This window comes from Sminthopsis crassicaudata, chromosome 1 (assembly GCF_048593235.1).
Source record: "Sminthopsis crassicaudata isolate SCR6 chromosome 1, ASM4859323v1, whole genome shotgun sequence".
NCBI lineage: Eukaryota > Metazoa > Chordata > Mammalia > Dasyuromorphia > Dasyuridae > Sminthopsis > Sminthopsis crassicaudata.
In genome coordinates, this window is record NC_133617.1 from 299,189,540 (window position 1) to 299,211,952 (window position 22,413).

Here is a 22,413-nt window from a genome sequence, read left to right on the forward strand (position 1 = left end):
GTTAGATGCTACTAGCAGAGTGGCATGGGAAAATAATATGATTCTGGACAGGTTATTGGAAAGAAAAGGAGGACACTTCTAGTACAGATATATCAGAAGAATTAGCAGAGACTTCAGAGATTAATTATCCATCCTGTGTAAGGAGATCTATCAATAAATAGACTGTTATGAAGTGGGATGTAAAAATATTAGCCAAATTGGAAGTGTTAGAAAAAGATGAGAAAATCAAATTATTTTAAAAGGGGGGATATTGTGAGAAAAGAATAAGTATTTGTTTGGTTTCCACAGTTATAAAAATTAAATTGGAGAAATAAAGCTTAAATTAGAAAAGTGAGACCCACAGTGATATCAGTGGATGATCAGAGTGGCGGTTATCTCCTCCAAAGAATGTAAGAATGCAAGTTTCTTAGGGGCAGGGACTGGGTTTTGTGATGGAGGTGGTGGTCTGAAATTTAAGACCTTTTTGTTCTTTGCTCTTAGTTTTGCACTGTTGAAACCCCCTCAGTGCATTCAGGATGGGGAAAGGGCAAGTCTACAAGCCTCCCTATCTATTAAATAAATATCTTTGTTTTTTGCTCTTTTGTACTGGGGAAAATTCTTGAAACTAAAGAGCCAGAAGTGGGGAGGACTCTGTTTTAAGATCTATATAAACCTGCTGATAATTGTTCACCCTTGCACTCCCTTGCTGACCTCATTTTGGTTAACACTGGGGGTGTCCTTTCTTATGAGAAAGCTTATAATAAATTCCTTTTTGCTTAAAAAAAGACTAAGACACATCTCTTATTTATTATTTGGATGGGTTGGGCAGTGACCCTTACCACACATTGCCCAACTGGCCAGTTCAAGTTGAATGTAGAAACAGACACTACCATTCGATACACTAATTGAATTTATTGTCAGTCAACCAAAAGATGCATAATTAATACTTAATGCATACTATATGCCCGGATGGGTACTAGGTAATGGAGGAAATATTAAAAAGAAAAAACATAATTACTCTTAATGCTCTGTGTGGATGATAGCTATGAATCTTCTACCTTAAGGGAAAACATAGAGAAGCAGCAAAACTAAATATTTAGTAAATATAAGCAAAGTAGTTGTGTATTTTCATGGAGAAGAAAATTTGCCACAGAAGAGGATGCTGTTGGTTTTGTTGTGCCGGATAAAAAAGAGGAATGGATGGTCAGGGATGAAGTTTGGCAGAATTTTTCCACAAATGGGCACTCGGAATATTGCAGCAGCATCTTCCTCAGCACCTTCTTCATCAACTTCCACATAGGACTTGTGCAGGAGCTTGGACAAAACCAGGCCTCCTTGAGTTGACATTCCAGAAAAGTCAGCCTTGCCTCCTTCAAAAGCATCCAGTATTCCAAAACTTCGAAGAAGAGATTCCATGTCATAATGCTCTGCCATTTTAAATTTGGGGAGAAACACACTCATTTCTGTTCTCTTCATCATGTCTGGTTTTGTCCAGGCTACAAATTTCTCATAGGTCAATTCTGCTTCTACCTGGAAGATAATAGTTGAAAGTCGTAAGATGCTGTTAAAACAGTCAGTAAAATTCATGCTGCAGGTGAGTCCTTACTAAGGTTAGTGATATGTTGAAGATTCAGCTGTCCTTGCTCTGTGAAATAGGAGATCACTTTGGGAAAAGCAATACAATGGTTATAGGATCACATAGATCTTGGAGTGGAAGGAACTTTGGAGATCTATTGCTCAAACCCCTCACTTTACAGATGAGGAAACAGCAGCTAAGAAGATCTTTGCCCAAGGTCACACATGGAGCAAGGCAGAGAGATGAGATTTGAACTCAGGCCTAGTGACTAAATTTAGCACCCTTTTTAATGCACCATACTGCCTGTCTCCAAAATGAGGGGTAGAAAACCCTGCTGTTCTTTTGTTTTCCAAAATTATTGAATCCAATTACTGTGCTGGAGAAAATGAAAAAGACAGCTTCAGGAAAACCTTGGAAAACTCATATGAACAGATGCAGACAGAACTGAACAGAATTAGGAGAAGAATTTATACAATAATATTTAAAATAAATTAACTTTGAAAGGTATAAAAACTATAATGAGTAAAGGATCTACAATGAAGGATACATTGTCAAAAGACTTTGGGTGTAGAATTATTTATGAGATGTAGATACAGTTCAATTTAACTCTGCATTTGTGTTTTGTGTTTTTTGTGTGAAGTAAGGGGGAGAGAAAATAGATTTTTGGTAAATTGAGAAAAGTGAAATTTAAAAAATAATGCCAAATTCAAAATATTGTCATGGGTTAGTTGCTTAGATTGGCATTAGAGAAAAATAAATTGAGTAAATGAAGAATATTTAGCAACAAAATACCATAATTACTAGAAGGAGGATAAGTCAAGGGATAGTTGAAATCAAAGAACCTGGCGGGAATCAGACTATAGTGCAATGGGTTCTTAATATTGTTTTGGTAGCTTGATGATCTATGGACTCTTTCTCAGAACTGTGTTTTTTTAAAAAGAGAATTAAAAGATTTACTTTTAATTAAATTGAATTAAACAGAATTTTAAATTCTTTGATTGAATTGAATTTGAATTAAAATTGAACAAAAAATTCAGTTATATTGAAATAGTTACATAATTAGTATCTATCAGTAGACAAATAAGTGGAGTACTGAATATGCATAGAGCATGAGGGCCTAGAAATCCAGCCTCAGTTATTTACAAGTTGGGTAACTGTGGGTAAAACACTTAAATACTTTTTGCCTCAGTTTCCTCAGTTGTAAAACATGAGCAGGTAAGTGGTTCAGAGGATAGAATACCAGGCCTGGTGTCAAGAAGACTCATCCTCCTGAGTTCAAATCTGGCCTCAGACACTTACTCATTGTTTGATACTCAACAAATCACTTAACCCTACTTGCCTCAGCTCCTCATTTATAAAATGAACTAGGGAAGGAAATGGAAAATCATTTCAAATATCTTTGCCCCCATTTCAAGTATCATGATCCCAAATGAGATCACAAAGTGTTGGATGTGACTAAAAAATGACTGAACAAAAGGAGTATAATAATAGTTTGTGCCTTCTAGGCTTATTGTGCAAATTAAATGAGGTAATACCTGTAAAGTGCTTAACACCGTGCATGGTACATAGTAGGCATTTACTAAATGCTTATATCATATCTTTCTACCTATCTGTTTAAAAATAAAGTTCATGGCAAACAGTTCTTAGATGAAGTTCTCAAATAAAGAAACCCCACTATTGTGCTTTGCTTGCTGTTTAGCAGCTAGGTGGCATATTGCATACAACGCTGGTCTTGGAGACAAATCCTTCCTAAAACTTCTTGTATGATCCTTAACAAATTATTTAACTTTCCTCAGACTCAGTTTTCTCACCTGGAAAATGGGAATAATATTGGCCCTTATCTCACAGGGTTGTTTTGAGGATTAAATGAGATAATATTTGTTAAGTGTTTTACAAACCTTAAAAAAACTGTAAACATTTTAGCTAATAGCTTTGTTTCTCGTGTCAATCATAGTACCTGGCATGAAATAGGCACTTAGTATATTCTTGTTAGCAATTGATTCCTTATTATAGATAGAAGAAATTTTAGTGAATATTTCCATGAGGAGTAAGACAAAGAATGGCTGATTACAGGAATGAATTATATGTGTGTGAATGGGTAGAGTTTGTGTGTGTGTGTACAGATATAGATAGATACACACACATATACATATGCATTTACATATATTTTCCAAAGAACCCCCCTAAAGCCCACTAAATTCTCTGTTGACTTTCAAAGCTGACTTTTAGAACACGTAAGCTGTTATCCCCAACCCCACCTCCAATAGGTCAGCAGCATTACACATTCTCTTTTCCAGTGGCAATGCTGTTTCTTGACTGCCTGCTTTGTGACTTGGTTGATTCTGACAGCCATAGAACTATAAAATTAGAATTAGGAGAGGATTTATATCTTATCTAGCCCCCTCCCTTCATTTCACAACTGAGCCTAGAGGTCATCACCAGGCTCACACCAGTAAATAGCAGAGCCAAATTTAAACACAGATCATTCTGAATCCAAATGAGGAAACTTAGGTTTAAAGATATTAAATTTCTTCATTGAAAAAAGAAGTGCCATCATTAGAATCCAGATTTTCTGATTTATAGGATAATAGTATTCCATCCATAATATAAGAATATATCTCTATAATGAATTTTCAGATAAGCCTCAAGGAACAATGTAATGTAATAGTAAATTAGAAATAGTAAATAATAAAAGTTGTTATTTGATTTTAAGATCATTAACTTACCTTTTTTAGATCAATGTTTTCATCAGGAAGCATAATGATCATGCTCAGCTCCTCACCCACATAGGGGACCTCCAGGATTTTGGTGAATACTTCCTTTATGTAAGCCATTTTAAATGTTGCTTCCTTAAACATCATTTGCACGGGCCTTTTCTCATTCTAGTGAGGAAAGATGTGCCATTAACATCAGATTACTGAAAGTGCTAATAAAACTTACTGAAAAGATGCATTTGACTTAAACCTTTAAACGTATACAAAGGAATCCTCATTTCTGTGCTTTTATCATTGAATGCAAAAGTGTCATCTAATATCTGCTAAAAAATTCCAGTTAAAAAGGAAAAAAGAAAAAGACAACCACTACATGAAGTTCTAGAAAATTATCTATATTGTTACCCAAGAAAAAATTTTTTTATTCAGTCAAATTACCTGGAACCCTCTGTGTTTTCCAAAACAAGAAGTCAGGGTATTTTTTTTTTTTTTTAACTCTTTGACAAAGTAAAAGAGTCACAACATTACTCCTTATTTTCCAGCACATCTATTTGACTAATATGAAACACTTAAAAAAAAGAAAGAAAGAAATCCTGGCATTTTCTTTGCCATGTCACAAAGCTATACTTGCTGCAGGGTGGAACTCTGTAAAGCATTTAAAAAATAATCCAGTTAGGGAGACTGAGGCATGGGGATGCCAAAGGATCTACTGTGAATATCCCTGAAGCGGTTCCAAACCTTTTCCCTACCTCAGAATTGATACAGTTAGCAGACACAGCAAAGGAGTTGTAAAAGTGCTGAGCTGGTGTATGTAGGCTACATCACTCCATGCCCACTGAAGAACTGACTCTCTTGGAAGGAGGTAGAGATAGCAAGCCATGGGATACGTTGTTGTGGAACAAGCCTCCATTGTTCTGTTCCTGGATGGTTTTCCAGCATTTCTCTGTGACTATTGTATATATCTTTGGGGAAACCATGAGCTAAACTGCGTTGTAAGTCGCTTGCCCAAGTTCTTGGACACAAAGATTAAAGAAGGTCATGATGAGTCTAGGTTGCTGATTCAATGGCACCCTGATTAAATATCTTCTGGACTCTTCTCGATTCTCTCATGCATTTTTATATCAAATGTCACAAAATATTAGAAATAAGAAGACAGAATCCTTAAAAAGTCTATATTGCATTTTTCAATATTATTCATTTATAACAGTAATCAGGATGCCTGAAAATATTTCTCACCTTTCTGGTCTTAAAAACCATCTCCCTTGTATAGTTTTCCTTGAATTCTTCATTCCACTTCCCTTTGAAATAGATGCCATCCACAAGGACCAGTCTAGTCTGTGGACCAACTGAAGAGGTAGATAACATCTCTGCAATCTTACCTTGAAATAAAAACAGAAATACTTGAATCAGTGTTTGAAAAGAAAAGGAGAAATATTCAATTCATGGTCAGAAATCCAACTTCAACAATGTTGAAGTTAAAGCCTTTTAAAAATTTTCTTTCTTGAAGGCAAGGCTTCTTGTCCTTTTGTTATTGTAGCCTCTGTCCCTAGAGGAAGGTCTGGCACATAGTAAAGGCTTAATAAATACCTGTGAATTATTGATAGAGCATTAACAAGTGCCTGTGAGGGCTCTGCTCTAGAAGCAGCTTAGGACTTCTAATCCTCGAGTTACTCATAGATTTAAGATCTTAAAGAAATCACAAGTGATTTAAAGAATAAAATGACAAACAATGTAAAATACACAGTGAGAAGTAAATATTTCTGAAAACTGAAAAATGCATAATGGCATATGTAAAATATAATTCAATGATTTTTTTAGATATAATGAAATGACTTACAACTGAGAGGGCAAAGGCCAAAGAAATTAATCAGCCACAAAAGAAATTCATGCTGAGAAATGGTTTGTAAATATGTTCATGATGAGACTGTGGAGCTCTCTAAAGACCATCACAGTACTGGGTTATTTCTCAGATTTCATCACAAAGGCTGATATGTAATTATTGAAGAAAAGCTATGGTCTGTTGAAGTGTAGTAAACCCAAAGTAATTGCAGAAGTCTGGTGAGCCTATGGAGGCAAAGGAAATCATAAGAACCTGAATATACCAGATATATCTAACTCCAATAAAGAGTTAGTGAGCAATTTAATAAATTAATATTCTGATTTACAATGCTCTCTTCTGAGTTCATGTTAATCAATCCCCTAATATATCATAATATCTAATGCTGAAAGAAAATAAGCCATTAGATCAAACTTCCTAGCATACAGATGGGTAAACTGAGGCTTACAGCTATTAAATGCATTGCCCTTGACCACATATACTCACAATGAGCAGAGTTGGGATTCAAACTTTTCACCTCAGATGAACGTGCAAAAAGAACAAAGTGATTTTATGTCTCAATGGCTACATCTTGACAGATATTACCCAAGGAGATCAGAATTCTAGAGAAAGACTGCTTCTTACTTAATCTAATTCCTAGGAAGTTTTGCCCTGACTTTGAATCAGGGAGAGAAAGTTGGTATAATTTATAGGCTATTCTCTCCCATCATAAGAGATTGGGTTTAGGAATAGAACTTGATATATATCTTGAAAAGAGAAAACCATGAGGGAAGCAAGAGGATAAATATGGAGGTCAGAAGCAGTGGAGAGAAGAAGCAACCATGAAGAGCAAGAGGCTGAAACAATATCATTAAATCATAAAGGAAACATGAGACATAATATTATGTTTCTAGAATCTGGTAGGACCTGAGACCCCAGTTGTTGATTATTTCTCTCCCTAATTTTTATGCCTCTATCTCTTTTTAGAGGTCTTAAGTTTGTCTTTCTGCATTTACATTTTTTGTCTCCTGAGGCAGAAATTGTGATAAAAGATATTTTTTATCCACAATGCTAATAATCTGTTCTAGTATTCAAATGTATCTAAGAAGTAATCCCTAGGAAGCCTTTTAAAAGAAGAAACATTTTAAAATTTTTTTTAAAAAAAGAAACACTCAAAAATGAATTTAAAAAGAAGGATATGAAGAAGAAAAGAAAGAGAAGGAAGAGAAAGAAGAGAGAAGGAAGAGGAATCCCTATTACAAGCAATGAATGCATCAGTAGTGGTAAGAGTAATGAAGGGGAATGGCAGTCATTGCTCTAGCCTCTGCCATTTTTCCTCTTCTTCAAAAGATTTGAGAGGAAAGTCATAAGGGCCAAAGGGATCATTGGAGAGAAATCCATCCTAAAGCAGTGAATCATCTCATAAAAATGTGGGAGACAAATGAGATTGACATGATTATTAACTTTCTGGTGCTGCTTTCTTGATAAGTAATATTCAACAATTACATAGAATCTTATGATTTATATTATTTTATTATAGTATATTATTTTATTATTATTATCATTATATTAATATTATTATATTATATTATATTATATTATTTATATAATGGATCATGGAATAATATCTTTAGATCCAGAAAAAAAGACTACCTGATCAAGCCCTCATTTTGTTTGTTTTGTTTTGTTTTGTTTTGTTTTACTGGATCCCCAGGGATGTGAGAGACATTTCGCTGCACCTTGCAGCTCTATTTGAAAGGGACAGCCACTCTCTCTAACCACTTTCACAGCAATATTACTAAAATAATCAGTATGTTACAAACAAATGTAATGAGTGACCTTCAGTTTTCTCTGCTATCCAGGCATTTATATGTTTCCTGGACTCCTCTGGGGCCTTAGCAAAGGAAAGTTCTCCCAGCTCTGCATTGTAGAAATTTTGGCAAGCTTCTTTAAATGTCTATGAAGAGAAAATATAAATCAACATATTATTACTAAATAGTCTGTCAAACAGATTAAGATTGTGAAAATAATTGTGCACTTCTTGAAAAGCAAATTACTTCAAGTGTTAGATCCTCCTTGGACATAATACATACATGTTCCTCCTCTTTTTAAAGATAATTTACAAAAATAAAATTTAAAAAATTTAAAAAACAAGGAATTTGCAGACAGAGAAAAATATGCTTACACAGTCAAGAAAAAATAAATTGTAACCTTGGACATTAGTTTTAAATTCCAATTTTTTAATATATTTAGGTTTAAGTAAAATATTACCAGCATGATCATGATCATGTTATCCAGAGCCTTTAACTCTTTCTTCCCACAATCTACTTTCATTTCCTTTCTTTATCATTTAATCAATTCAACTTACCGAGAGGAAATTGTAATTTTTTTCTCCAAAGAGCTTGTTAGCAGTTCTCAGGGAGTGGTGGGTACTAGCTTTGTTCACTTCATTGAGAAGAGTCTGAAGATCCCTGTGGATGTCCCCACCTCTGTTTAAAGAAAATACCTATTAAATAAAGGGAAACAAATTAAAATTCTTGTTAGCATTGATCTTCAGTCTCCAAGGAACCACCTGCTGACAGCAAAGCCTTGTGACAATATTAGAACATCATCCCTCAGATGAAAAAGGATGACTTGGTTTACTTTATAAATGAAAGGACTTGATTCATATTAAGAGAGGGACACTACTTAACAAGACTCTTATTTTAAAAAATAAAGAGTAGGGAAAAAATAGGAGCTGAACAAAAGAATTCTGGGGCAGATGATACCAGAATTGTAAAGAATGAGGTTTCCTTTGCAAAACTGCTCAAAATTTCTATCAAGGCCATTGGGTCAGAATACTGAGGGGTGATACTTGTGATACTCTCTATATAATTTTAGAAGTCCTTTCTCTATGTAGCCTATCTTTCACCAAAGCTCAGTTGTGTTTTGTGTATGGTTGTGTAAGTAGGAGATAAAATTCCAGATTAGGGGAGAGAATGCTGAGCACAACATATGTTTGGTATCAGGAATGGAGTTGGTGCCAGAGATGGATGAAAAGACACAAAGAAAGAAGCAGCAGGCATATATGAGCAGCTAGATCCCCAGGAGGTCCCTGATTTATAAGCTAACCTGCTTTAGAAGGGACCTCTCTGATGAAGTTAAGATCCTCTCTCTTGGTTTAAGCTTGGGTCTGTTCTTGTTCCCATGTAGAAAGCTAATTTATGCTTGTATATTGTATGATATATCCTAATCTGTAGAGTGGGGACAATTTCTGCTTGTTTAGATTAATGGAGTTTTACTCTTTGTAAAGGTTTCTTATATAACCGATGTTTGGTGGGAAGGAGCCAAACTGGTGAATGTAAATTAATCATCCCCTAATATCCTCTGCAAGAGAATCCAGAGAAGGAGTTTTCCCCAGAATGAAGGTTTCTTCTCCTAGACTAGACCCCAATAGATAGTGTAAAGGGTAGAGAGATATAGTTCTAGACTGATACCTCCCTTAGAGATAGGTAAAGGAAGGAGTAAGCACCCAACCATGGCCCTTCTGTTTGACTCAAAGTAGAAATAAATTTTTCTTTGGATAGGGGTAGGCCAGGTACCAGAGATCTCTATTCATGTAATTCAGTTTTTTCTTCTACCCCTAGATCACCCTCTAGCTAAAGAGAGGAGCATTTGAGATTTGAAAATAAGAAATGGGATCAGGTGCAAGATAAATTCCTGTAAACTACTTTGAGCAACAAATACACATACTAATGTAATGTAATATATGTGTATACATATATATATATGGAATGATTTTGTATATGCATATTATATGTGATTGTACATTTGTGTGTATATTTGTATGTGTACATACATACATATATATATGTATATAAATATGTGTGTATGTCTATCTGTCTTCAAGATTGTGAAAACTCAGGCCAAATAAGGTGGAAAATCTAGATAGATTATGATATATATGTGCTGGAGCCATCTTCCATTGCCTTAAGAGAGCTTGAAAGCTAATTATTAAATTTTGAATGTGAGTGTTTATACCTCAGAAACTGATAAAAGCTACAAATCAGGACTTGATTTATTGTTTTCTTCATTGCCTAGATTAATAAGGTGATATTGAACAGTTTAATGTGTTAAAGTTAAAATATATATCAAATATTATGCAGCACACCCCTGGTCCTGTGAGATAGAAACTATTTCCAACAAAGACCTAGAAGTTGAATATGCCCAAATAGCAAGGTTTTACACTTTTGCAGAAGGTAAAATGTCCTACAATATAGGAAGAGAAACAGTTCTCAAAAGTTATAAACCTCTTGGAGGGAAAGGAAGATTATTTAAATGACATGAGAACTTTAGTTTTACAGAAGTTGAGATAAGTAGGATTATAGATTTAGAGGTCACCTAGTACAACCCTTCATTTTACAGATGAGTACTCTAAAGTTAAATAATTTCCCCACATATCAGGTAGTATCAGAGGCAGCACTTGAACTCAGATTTTCTGACTCCAAATTCACTTGATTTTTTTTCGTTGTACATTGGAAACTGATACTGAGTCAGATTTGGAAAATTGATTACATTCATCATGCTGACATTTCTTTCTGTTTGTTTTTGGAGCAAGCAATTACTTGAAAGATTTTGTGGTTCATTGTTAAATGGGTATGTGTCTACACATGTGTAAGTATGTCAGTTCATTTTTTTCTACGTGTTTACATCAACATTCCTGAAGTTCATTTGATTGGGACAAAGAACCACTTTCTTTAACTGTAAGCAAGAACATATTTAGAAACCTTATCTGGTAAAAGCCTCATTTCCAAAATATATAGAGAATTGACTCAAGTTTATTAGAATACAAGTCATTCTCCAATTAATAAATAGTCAAAGTATATGAACAGACAATTTTCAGATGAAGAAATTAAAAGCATTTTTAGTCATTTAAAAATGCTCTAAATCACTATTAATTAGAGAAATGCAAACTAAGACAACTCTGAGGTCCTACTTCATATCTCTCAGATAGGCTAAGGAAAAGATCATCATGAATGTTGCAGGGGATGTGGGAAAACTAAGATACTAATACATTGTTGGTAGAGTGGTGGAGGGATTCAACAATTCTGGAGAGCAATTTGGAACTATGATTAAAAATACTATCAAATTGTATACTTTTTGATCCAGCTGTGTCTCCACTGGGTCTGTTTCTCAAAGAGATCATCAAAAAGGGAAAAGGAACCACATGTGCAAAAATGTTTGGAGCAGCTTTTTTTTGTAGTGTCAAGGAACTGGAAACTGAGTGGATGACCCTGAATTGGAAAATGGCTGAATAAGTTATAGTATATGAATGTTACAGAATGTTATTGTTTTAGAAACAATCAGCAAGATGATTTCAGAAAGGCCTGGAGAGACTTACATGAACTGATGTTAAGTGAAGCAAGTAGAATCAAGAGAACATTGTACACAGCAACAAGAAGAATTTGTGAGGCTCAATTCTGATGGACCTCTTTTCAACAATGAGGTGATTCAAGGCAATTCGAAGAGAAAGTGCCATCCATATCCAGAGAGAGAATTATGGAGACTGAATTTGGATCAGAGTGTAGTATTTTTCACCTTTGTTATGGTTTGTTTGGTTACTTGTTTTGTTTTTCTTTCATATGTTTTTCTTTCTTTGATATGATTTTTCCCAAGCTACATGATGCATATGGAATTATGTTTAGAAACATGTTTAACCTGTATCAGAAGGGTTTGCTGTTTAGGACAGAGGGAAAAGAGAAGAGGAGAAAACTTTGGAACACAAGATTTTGCAAAGTTGGATGTTGAAAACTATCTTTATATATATTTGGAAAAATAAAATATTATTTTATTTATTTTTATTTTTAAAAAATAACTTTTTATTTTTGAAATACATGTAAAGATAGATTTCAATATTTACCCTTGCAAACTCCTGTGTTCCATATTTTTCTCCCTTCCTTTCCACACTCTTCCTTACACAGCAAGCAACCCAATATATGTTAAACATATGTAATTTTTTCTTCTCTAATTGATTTTTTCATGAAAGCTTTTTATTTACAAAATATATGCACGGGTAATTTTTCAACATTGACCCTTGCAAAGCCTTCTGTTCCAAATTATTCCCTCCTTCCCCTCACCTCCTCCCCTAGATGGCAGGTAGTCCAATATTTCAAAACATGTGCAATTCTTTTATACATAATTCCACATTTAACATGCTGCACAAGAAAAATTAGATCAAAAAGGAAAAAAATGAGAAATTTAAAAAGCAAGCAAACAACAACAAAAAGTCAAATACTATCTTGTGATCCACATTGTCTCCAAAGTCCTCTTTCTGCATGGAAATGATTCTCTATCATAAGTCTATTGGTTTAATCACTTCATTTAGCATCAGTTCATGTAAGCCTCTCCAGGCTTTTCTGAAATCATCTTTTTGATCATTTCTTATAAAGTAATAATATTCTATAACATTTATATACCATAACTTATTCAGCCATTTCCCAAATGATAGGCACTACAAAATTGCCGCTACAAACATAAAATACTATTTTTTTAAAAAAGAAAGAAATGTTTTTTGGCATCTGATACACATTAGACATCAGGAAGAAGGGTTAATGATGACACTCTCATATATCATAGATCTTAGAAGTAGGAGAAAACTCAAAGTTCATCTATTCCAATTCCCTCATTTTTATATATGAAGATAGTGAGACATATAGAAATATAAGACTTCCCAAGGTCACAAGGTAGCAAATATCAGAGACATTATTTAAACCCTTAGTATAAGCAAAGGAAAACCTTAATGAAATTATAGTAGATTGGTGGCGGGGAGAGAAAAGACCATATTGAATTGGATATTCACTGATTCTGAATTTTGGTTTCTCACAGAATTTGGTTTTAGAGTACAAACTTTCAGCTCATATACTTTGTACCCATGATAGACTGCTTGATTGAGATATAAGAATTCAAGTGAAAATTTTGTATAATTGGACATAGATTAAAATAAGACTTGTTGGGTGAATAAATTGGAAAGATTTAGTCACCTGTGATTCTTGAAGGTAGATGAGGAATGGTAGAATGTCCACTTATGTATAGATTATTGTATCAACCCCTTGACTGGGTTATTTTAGTGGCAGTTGGTGAGTGTCCTGAGAGGATTGGATAAGTAAAGGTGAGATGTCCGATAAAACATGTGTACAAACACTTTTTTAGAGGGCCAAATGGAAAGCCTGAGAAATCACTTTTGCGACAGACCAACTCCAAATACTATAAATGTGAAATGACATTCTGAGGGCTGGGGTGCTATGACGAGGGAGCTATATTAGACATGCTAAATGAATGGCTATGATAGGATTAAGTTGTGGAGGAATTTATGGCAATTGGTGAGAAATTACTAGGGCCATAAGGATACTCTCTAAAGATTCAACCTAAGGAATGGTTAGTATGAGGCTGTTGATAGGAGATCAGCCTAATGATAGAAGAGAGAGCACTGGAGAGACTTGCCTATTACAAAGGATTAGTATCATATATCTGAACAGGCACAACAGGGGATAAAACAGTGAAAGGACAGTGGATCCTGTTCCAAAGGCTCAACTTGATGTTTATCCAGGAGTGAAGGAACTGACCATTAGGCAGTTATATTGGCATATGGCAGGCAAGTGGCCCATTCCTGGGCAGAGTAAGTGCTTCTGGAGAAATAAAGGAGAAAAATTAACACTGAATTTTGTTCAGTCTTCTGACTTCATTATTATGTAAATGATACCTTCATTTTACTTACTCTCTTTCCTCTCCCTTATCTATCATAGTCCTCTGATTACCACAAACTTTTGATTTTATTTCTGTAATCTCACCTATATCTGTCCCCTATTCTCTATTCCCATTACAACAGGCCTGGATGTATTGCAATAGTCTATTCATAAGTATTCCCACTTTCACTCTCTGCTGCTTCCAATTCATATTTTGTTTTCCTATCTTTCTTTCCAACCAGAACTTACTAGAAACCTAAAATGTTTCTTCAACTCATGAAAATAAAGAAAAAATGCTGTTTATATACAAATATATTTATCTCTCATAAATGGCCCCTAGCTATGCAGTATTGCTTTGTTTTATTTTGTTTTTATGACAAATTATGTGCTTCTGATTTTATACAAGTCTTCAAGGTCACTGACCAGGAAAAAGCACTAAATAATGGCTTTCTTTTTAAAGTAGGATCAATCAGAAATGAAGAGAAAAACCCAGCTATCTTACAAATTTTCTTGGTACTAAAAAACATACCTTTGCAATCTGAGCTGCTGTATTTCCTTTGGCCCCTAGTAAAAGCATGCCAAGGGCAGATGAGATGCTCAGAGGAGAAAAAACCACATTTTGTGAGTTATCTTTTTCACTCAATTTTTTCAGAAGGTTAATGGCAAAGGGGCCATTTGCTTCAGAGAAGAAATCCATAATGAAATCTAGGAAAGAACACAAAAGGTTATGCTACATAATTGTTGTTTTTCTTTTTAGTCATATGCAACTTTTCCTGATTCCCTTTTGGGATTTTTTTGACAAACACACTGGAGTAATTTACTATTTCCTTGTCCAGATCATTTTACAAATGAAGAAACTGAGGCAAACAGGATTAAGTGACTTGCCTATGATTACAGTAGGAGTCTGAGGCCAGATTTGAACTCAAGAAGATGAGTTTCCAGACCTGGTCCTCTATGCACTGTACCACCTCACTGTCTTTATGTTACATAGAATTACAACTTATTCTCTCTTTAGCCTTAAGAGTTAATTCTGAAATTTACTCAACAAATAAATATATTTATTTGCTCAAATATTTACTCAATTTTTTCATTTTTTACTCAATTTACTCTATTTACTCAAACATATTTATATATTCAACAAGTGTATTTACTCAACAACTAAACATTTAGAAAGAAAAGAGGTGAGATCAGGCTTACTGTTCTTTTGTTAGCAATATATTCATAGGAGCTAGCATGGTCTTTTAAAATTATCTGTTCTCCTTCCAAATTTATAAGTGAGGAAACTGAGATGAGAATGTGTAGCCTTCCCAATGTCACAGAGATAGCAGAACCAGATTCCAACCCACATCTTTTGACTCTAACATCAATGTATTTTCTAATACTAAAATCTTTGTATGAATTTCATTATGGAAATTGCATGTTTCTTTATGTGAAAATAACCTCCAAGGCACAAAGGAAGGACATAGACCCTCTGTATGTCTACTTTTCTATTAAAGAAGAGACTGTGACCTTACTTTCTTCCCTTTCTCATTCTTCAATTTCTTTTATTCAATACTTATCCATCCCCCAGAAACCTCTTCATCCTGGAAATTCATCTCCAGTCATGGAACTCTTACCCTCAACTTTTCTCAGATTGAACAATTCCTTCCAATTTCCTCCATGTGCCCAAATCAATTAATAAATATTTATTAAGTATATACTATATACTTGGCATTTTGCTAAGTACTGAGGATTCAAAAAGAACCAAAAAACAGTAACTGTCCCCACAGAGATTACAATGGAATGGGGGAGACAACATACAGAGACAAAACAAGCTATTCCAGAATAAAAAGGAAATAAGTAACAGAGAGAAGATACTAGAATTAGGAGAAGTTGGGGAAGGCTTCCTGTAAAAGAGGAAATTTTAGTTGGAACCTAAAAAGAAGCTAGGGAGGTTAATAATAGGTAGGGAGGAGAAGGATAGTGTTCCAGGCATGGGGGAAAGCAAGTGAATTGTTTGCGGAATCTGGAAGCCAGTGTACGGTGGGGAGTAAAGTGAAAAACTTTTTAAACTTTTTCCCCTCCAGATCTCTTTTCACTTGAGAAATTTTGCATGACATTGGGAATACAGGTATGTAAAATCCACATGCAAATCAAGCATTTACTGATAATATATCATAATTTTACAACTCTCACATTCAGTTATGAGACCTCATATGGGATTGAAAATCAGTTTATAAGAAGCTGGATTTTAGACCAATGAAGTCACATAAGTTCCTGGACAGAGATTGGCCCCATGACCAGATAGAGAAAGAAAGAAACAAAGAAAGAAAGGAAGGACAAAAAGAAATATATATCTATATCTATTGAGAGATCATGTAGAGAGACATATCTCTCCATGTGTCAGAACATATGCTCATTGAGGTCAAGGATTATTTAATTTCTACCTATACATGTCTTGTGTCTAGCACAGTGCCTGGTACCTATTAAGTGCTGCTTATTGATTAATTAGTTGAGTAACTACTTGCTGATGAAAGGACAAAAAATGCAGTATAATCACTGATTATCCACTCTGTTGTAGGGCTAAAGTTCTATGAGTTCATGGACCCAATCTTTGTCCAGAGTAAAATTGGAGTAGGGGCAGTGAGCTAGTCACACTTCTACTTTGGCAACTGAGGTGCAGATAGAGTCGAGTGGAAAGAAATTTGAGACAGTGAGACCAATTAGGACACCACTGCTGTAGTACAAGTGAGAGGTGATAAAGACCTGAAGTCCGCTGGTAGCCCTCTAAGTGGAAAGAAGGAGATGGATACAGTAGATTTTGGAATGGTAAAACTGACAAAACTCCTCAGATATGTGAGATGAGGGAGAGTGAGGTTATGATGACTCAGGTTAAGAAACTAAGTTACTGGAGCGATGTTAGTACTCCAATGAGAAAAGGGGAAGTTAGGAAGAGGGGTGGATTGGAGAGGGAAGGGAGGATAAAGTGTTCTGTTCTGGAGCCCTTCAGCAAACAGAACAATGTGAAATTGCACAAGTGTTAGTCATGCAAATGATTTTTTTTTTTTTTAGCAACCTCATAATTTTAATTAATTCATCACTTAAGATTTGTACAATAAACATGTAGCTACAACAAAGAATCTTTGGCTCAGTTTCCTCTTTTTAAATAAAAAAAAATAAAGAATTAAGAAGAGAAGACATTGAAAAAAGTAATTCCAGATGGCAAATTTACAAATCAAGTGTGACTATGGCAATGAAAAGGGAAAAATGGGTACTTTTCTTTTAGGATTAAGGAAAGTCAACAGTTTCAAGAAAAGATGTTAGGATTAGTGGATGGGGTACATTCTTGCTAGATGAGATCATGGTTATAAATTATTATCCCTCAGAGTAATCCAGCTCTCATATTTTACAGATGAAGAAGCTAACAGAAGAAGCTTACAGAAAAGAGCTAAGAGATGCAAAGCCAGTTGTACAATGTCAGACAGCTATCACACATAAGTCATGATTTATGGCCTATAGAAACAAGCATCTTGAGCTACCATTCATTGCCCTGATAAGGAGGTTTACTGTAGTATAGAGAAAACATTAATATTCAGAATGCTCCTTTCCAATTGGTTCTCAACTGAATAACATAGCTATCACATATAATTAATAAGAAATTTTCCTGTTGGGGAACAAGACTTCATTTTTCTATATTGGCATTACCTATTCTTTTTATTAGATGTTTAAAGTATTTTGGTTTTATGAGACTATAATGACATTTCTGGAAGACCAGTCTCCTGGGGATATCTGTATAATAGTCATTGATAAGCATCTAGAGAGGTAGGCAGAAATAACTAAGTGAGCATCAAACCTTTTTTGCTTGGAGAATGTCAGTTATCAATGCAATATTAATGAACATGGATCTGTTTTTTTATTAATTATAGTTTTTATTTACTTGATATATGCATGGGTAATTTTACAGCATTGACAATTGTCAAACCTTTTGTTCCAATTTTTCCCTCCCCCCTCCCCCCATGGCAGGTTGCCCAATACATCTTAAATATGTTAAAGTATAAATTAAGTACAATATATGTATACATGTAATGAGCATGGATCTGAAGGCTAAAATATAAAAACCTTAAAATGCTTCTCAGAAAGAGATCTTTTGAAAGATGAAGAGAATTATACTTCTGCCTGTCAGGTCAGTTTTACTGAGATCAAAACTAAAGTGAAAGGGATGTGTGTGTGTGTGTGTGTGTGTGTGTGTGTGTGTGTGTGTGTGTGTGTTTGTGTATCACTTACAGAAACAGCATGCTTTAGTCAATAGGGTATTGGAATTGGAAGCAAGAAGACCTGACTTTAAATCCTGTCTCAAACACTTATTAACTTATTATTATCCCTTAGTAAGTTACTTAAATGTCTACTACTTCAGTTTCTTCATCTGTAAAATGAGGGGATTGAATCAGATAGTTTCTAATATTCCTTCCATCTTAAAAATCTGGGATCTTATGGGAAGAACTGGTGGCCAGTAAATAGAGTGCACAGCCTGGAGTCAGGAAGATCTGATTCAAATCTGGCTTCAGACACTGACTAACTATACAATTGACAAATTAACTGCTCTTTCCCTCAGTTTCATCAACTGTAAAATGGGGATAATAACACCTCACAGAATTGTTGTGAGGATCAAATAAGATGATATTTGTAAAACTTAGCACAGTGCCTGGCACAAAGCAGGTGTTATATAAGTGATACTATAATATATAATATAATATAATTAACATAATAAATCTAGAAATGCTTGCTCCCTTCCTCTTCATGCTATGGTCCTGTGACTTGATCCCTGCAATAATCATAATTTCCTCTCATAGAATATCCACAACTCCTAGCTCAGTCCTCTTGTCTTTGCTACCCACATGCTTCAATGCCCATAAAATCTGTCACATTGTTAAATAATTTTACTTCATTAGCCTCCTCTCCCTCTCCCTCACCTCTCTCTTCTCCCCCTCCCTCTTTCTCTGTCTCTTCCTCTCTTCCTCTCCCCCTCTTCCCCTCCCTCTCCTTCTCCCCTTTCCTCTCCTCCCCCTCTTCATCTCCCCCTCTCTCCTTCCCCCCTCTCATTCTCTCTCCCTCTCCCTCCCTCCATGACACCTTAATTTTAATGGGAAAGCAGATGGTATACGCTTAGGCAGCCTGGGTAGTACCCCAATTCTTGTAGCTCACACTATCAGGGCCAGAGTTAATTCTGACACCTGACTTTGCTTAACCATCTTTAGATCAGCACTCTCAAACTTAAGCAAATCACCCAAACTCAGCTTCCCTAGTAGCAGAGATTACAAGTTTGTGCCACCAGAATCAGCCCACTTAATCCTGAATCCCTCCATTGGTTCCTTCTTTGATCCACAAATTTCTACATTTTGAGAATATTACTTTGTCCCATTCCATGCCTCCAAAGCTTGGAGTCACAGAGTTACAAAATCTTTGAGGTAATCCAGTTAAACCTATGCCAGAGCAGGAATCCAGTCCATAACAATCTTAACAAATGAGCATTCAGCTTCAGTTTGTATCTTAGGAAACTCACTATGTACTAAGGAATACAAATTTTAAAAGTTTCAAAAAGTTTTAAAAATATAAACTGTTATTTGGTCATGTCTTCTCCATCTTATACTTCTTATAACTTTCTATAGATCTTTTGTTTTTAAGATCACCTTCATTTTTGCAAAATATTATCTTCCCTTCTCCCTTCATCTCTTTCCAAAAAGTCATCCTTTATTACAAAGAATAATAAAGAAAAATTCAGTAAAATAAATCTACCTATCAAGCAACTGCAACATTAAATGGAGTTTTACACATTTATAATCTCATTCTTATTCGATTTTTTTTGTTTGTTTTTAAACTCAAGTACAGTATTTAACACTTAATTCTGTTACAATTTATGCTACTAGATTTGGTCAATCAGTAAAACAGAGTAAATTCTTTGGGGATTCTAATTCTATTGTCTAGAATCACAGAATCATGAAAATGCTGGTACCGTGCTTAAACAGGATAAGGACAAGAAGAGTCCCAAAGGCAATCCTCTTTAGAGTATCTCAATCAAGTGGTCAGAAAGCCCCTGAATAAAGATCTCCAGAACCACAGGACTTGTAAAATAAATATACTTAGCCTGGAACTAGTGTCCCATATTCAAATCTGGCCTCAGATAGTTATCAGCTGTTTGACCCTGGATTGTAAAATGGGTACAATAATAGCACCTACCTCCTAGGGTTGTTATGAAGATCATATTGGATAGTATTTTTAAAGTGCTTGGCACATAGTAGGGGATATATATTCTATATGTGTATGTATGCATGTCTCTCTCTCTCTCTCTCTCTCTCTCTCTCTCTCTATATATATATATATATGTAGGCAGATATATTTATTCTCTTCTCTTCAAGATGACGATAGAAATAGATAGATAGAGACAGATAAACAGATATGTAAATTCACTTCCCTCCATTCGTTTAGACCACACAAAAATACAACTCTATGGAAGTGAGAGAACTCAAGTGGAGAGGAGAACTTTAGAGGGTCTATTTTCTAATGTTCTCTCCTTGCTCTCTTTTATAACCTAATATTTAAAGTTCCTAAAAAGATTATACATCTTACTCTCAAACATCATATGAAACCAAAAAGAACTTCCAAAGTAAAAGAATATCCATTTCAACGTAATCACAACCAAAACTAAACAAAATAAACGGAAAATCTCAAAGTAAACAAAACCCTTGGCTCCTTCTCAAGCTTGCTTGATAGTCACCAGGTATAGACCAAATGGGTAGCCATCTAGAGCTACTATGCAGAAGAGGGAGGAGGATTCCTAAGGCAATAAACCTACAGACAACCCTGCTTTAGTTTTTCTTGCACTCTTCCTGTTTTTCTTGCACTCCCTACACTGACTTTCCCTTCTTCCTTGTTCTCAACCACTCAGTTCATCCTAAAGATCACTCTCTCCCTTCCTCTCCCAGAACTGTTATAATAGCTCAGAGAAGGAGATGTCCAGGTGTGAGAACCAAGTGATTAATTCTCCCCTCTACTATACCAGTATTCTTGCTGCTGCTGCTGCTGCTGCTGCTGCCGCCGCCGCCACCAATGCTGTGGTTCACTTAATCCTCCAGACAGTTGCTTGAATCCTTGCAGATGCTGCTGCTACTCTTGGCGTGAGAGGTGGAGGGAAGGAAGTAGAGTACTTCGTGCTAAATATTACTTAGAGCTGAGGGAGGCTGAGTCAGAGGGACGGATGTTGATTCTGTGTCCCAAATGCAGGGTGGTGAGATGGAAAAGAATACCACAGACACTGCTAGAAGACACAGATTCAGATGTCACTTAATTTATTAGCTGAATGGCCACCAAGAAATCTGTTTGAAGCTCAATTTCCTGCTCTATCAAATCTGGTAACAATAATGCCAATCTTACAAGTTTTTTTCCATGAGGAATAAATGAGATAACATAAGTACTATGTGCCATAAGATGTGCTGAGGAGGGTGGAGCTCAACTGCAGAACATCTGGTGTTACCAGAGACTGGCTAAGGCTGGCTAGCAGTCAACACATCCTTTCCTGATCAGAAGGCACCATGTCTAGAGAGAAGCTTTTGTAGAGTTTAAGAAACTTTGCAAGGATTCACTTGCCAGCTTGGACCAAGAAATTTTTAGCTTTAGGAATAACATCTATATAATTTTGTGTGTGTGTGTGTGTGTGTGTGTGTGTTTCACCTGAGGCTAATAATCTTCACTTAGTATGTGGGATAGGTAAATTAGACAATTCATTATTTGGGCCTTGAGTTAGTGAGATAAATAAAATTCAATATGAAGGAAGAGAAAAGAGTTGGGTTGGCAGTAACAAATTTTAGGCAATGGGCTCCTAGTCTGTTTTTTGTGAACTCTTAAATAATATATTTTGATAATTCAATGCAACATCCTTGTTCTTCTCTTTGATTCTATGTATTTTATTTTAAAACACTTTTAAATTAAAAACACTTTTCTGAGAAGGGGTCCCTAGGTTTCACCAGACTGCCAAAGGAATTCATGATATAAAATTGCAAAATCATGCTCCAATAGTGGTATCCAAGATTGGAAGATATGATACACATGTGAAATGTTGCAAGTATTTTTAGATGAGGTGTTTATATCACTAGTTTTACTTATGAGATATGTAAGTGAGAAGAATCTGTAAATGTATATAATATAAACACAAAATATCTATAAAAACTGAAAAAGAGAGAAAACCAATTTTTTTTAATTGAGATTATAGATGCTAATGAGTTAACAAACTTCCAAAAGAAAAGTACCTTATAGTTATGAACCAAATCTTGTGAATTTACATTTCTGGTGAATAAGGAACTCTTTGGGTGTAAAGCAGACACTTTCAGAAACAAAGTCCCAAAATAAGAACAATAAATAATTAAATATTCCTGGTTTATACAAATGCATGGGCGGCTAACCAGGAAATCTGCAGTCAAAGTAATAATCAAATTTTGGAATTTATATTGGCAGAAAAACATAGGTTTTAGAATCTGTGCTTACTTTTTTCAAGGACAAAGGGGAAAAGTGGTCTCTAAACACTCTTTAGCCAAGTAAAACTTTGTGTTCTTGGACAGTAAAAGTAGAATGAAGATTTTG

The 22,413-nt window shown here is 35.1% G+C and overlaps 1 protein-coding gene across 1 annotated transcript; it reads right to left on the reverse strand.

The window, feature by feature from the left end:
• Positions 1-871: 871 nt before the first annotated feature.
• On the reverse strand, positions 872-21,130 carry LOC141549446 (serpin B6-like). Its single transcript, XM_074278983.1, has 7 exons — positions 20,837-21,130; positions 14,333-14,508; positions 8,451-8,588; positions 7,922-8,039; positions 5,503-5,645; positions 4,282-4,437; positions 872-1,509 (listed from the first exon to the last, which is right to left on the reverse strand). The coding sequence occupies exons 2-7, from the start codon at positions 14,498-14,500 to the stop codon at positions 1,108-1,110; spliced, it is 1,125 nt and encodes a 374-aa protein (XP_074135084.1). The 5' UTR covers positions 14,501-14,508; positions 20,837-21,130; the 3' UTR covers positions 872-1,107.
• Positions 21,131-22,413: the final 1,283 nt, after the last annotated feature.

Coding starts and splice junctions, on each gene's coding strand:
- LOC141549446 (XM_074278983.1), bottom strand. CDS start 14,500: ATGGATTTCTTCTCTGAAGCAAATGGCCCCTTTGCCATTAACCTTCTG. Junction 8,040..8,450: donor AAAATTACAATTTCCTCTCG/GTAAGTTGAATT, acceptor TTCTCTTCATAG/ACATTTAAAGAAGCTTGCCA. Junction 1,510..4,281: donor AAAACATTGATCTAAAAAAG/GTAAGTTAATGA, acceptor ATTATCTTCCAG/GTAGAAGCAGAATTGACCTA.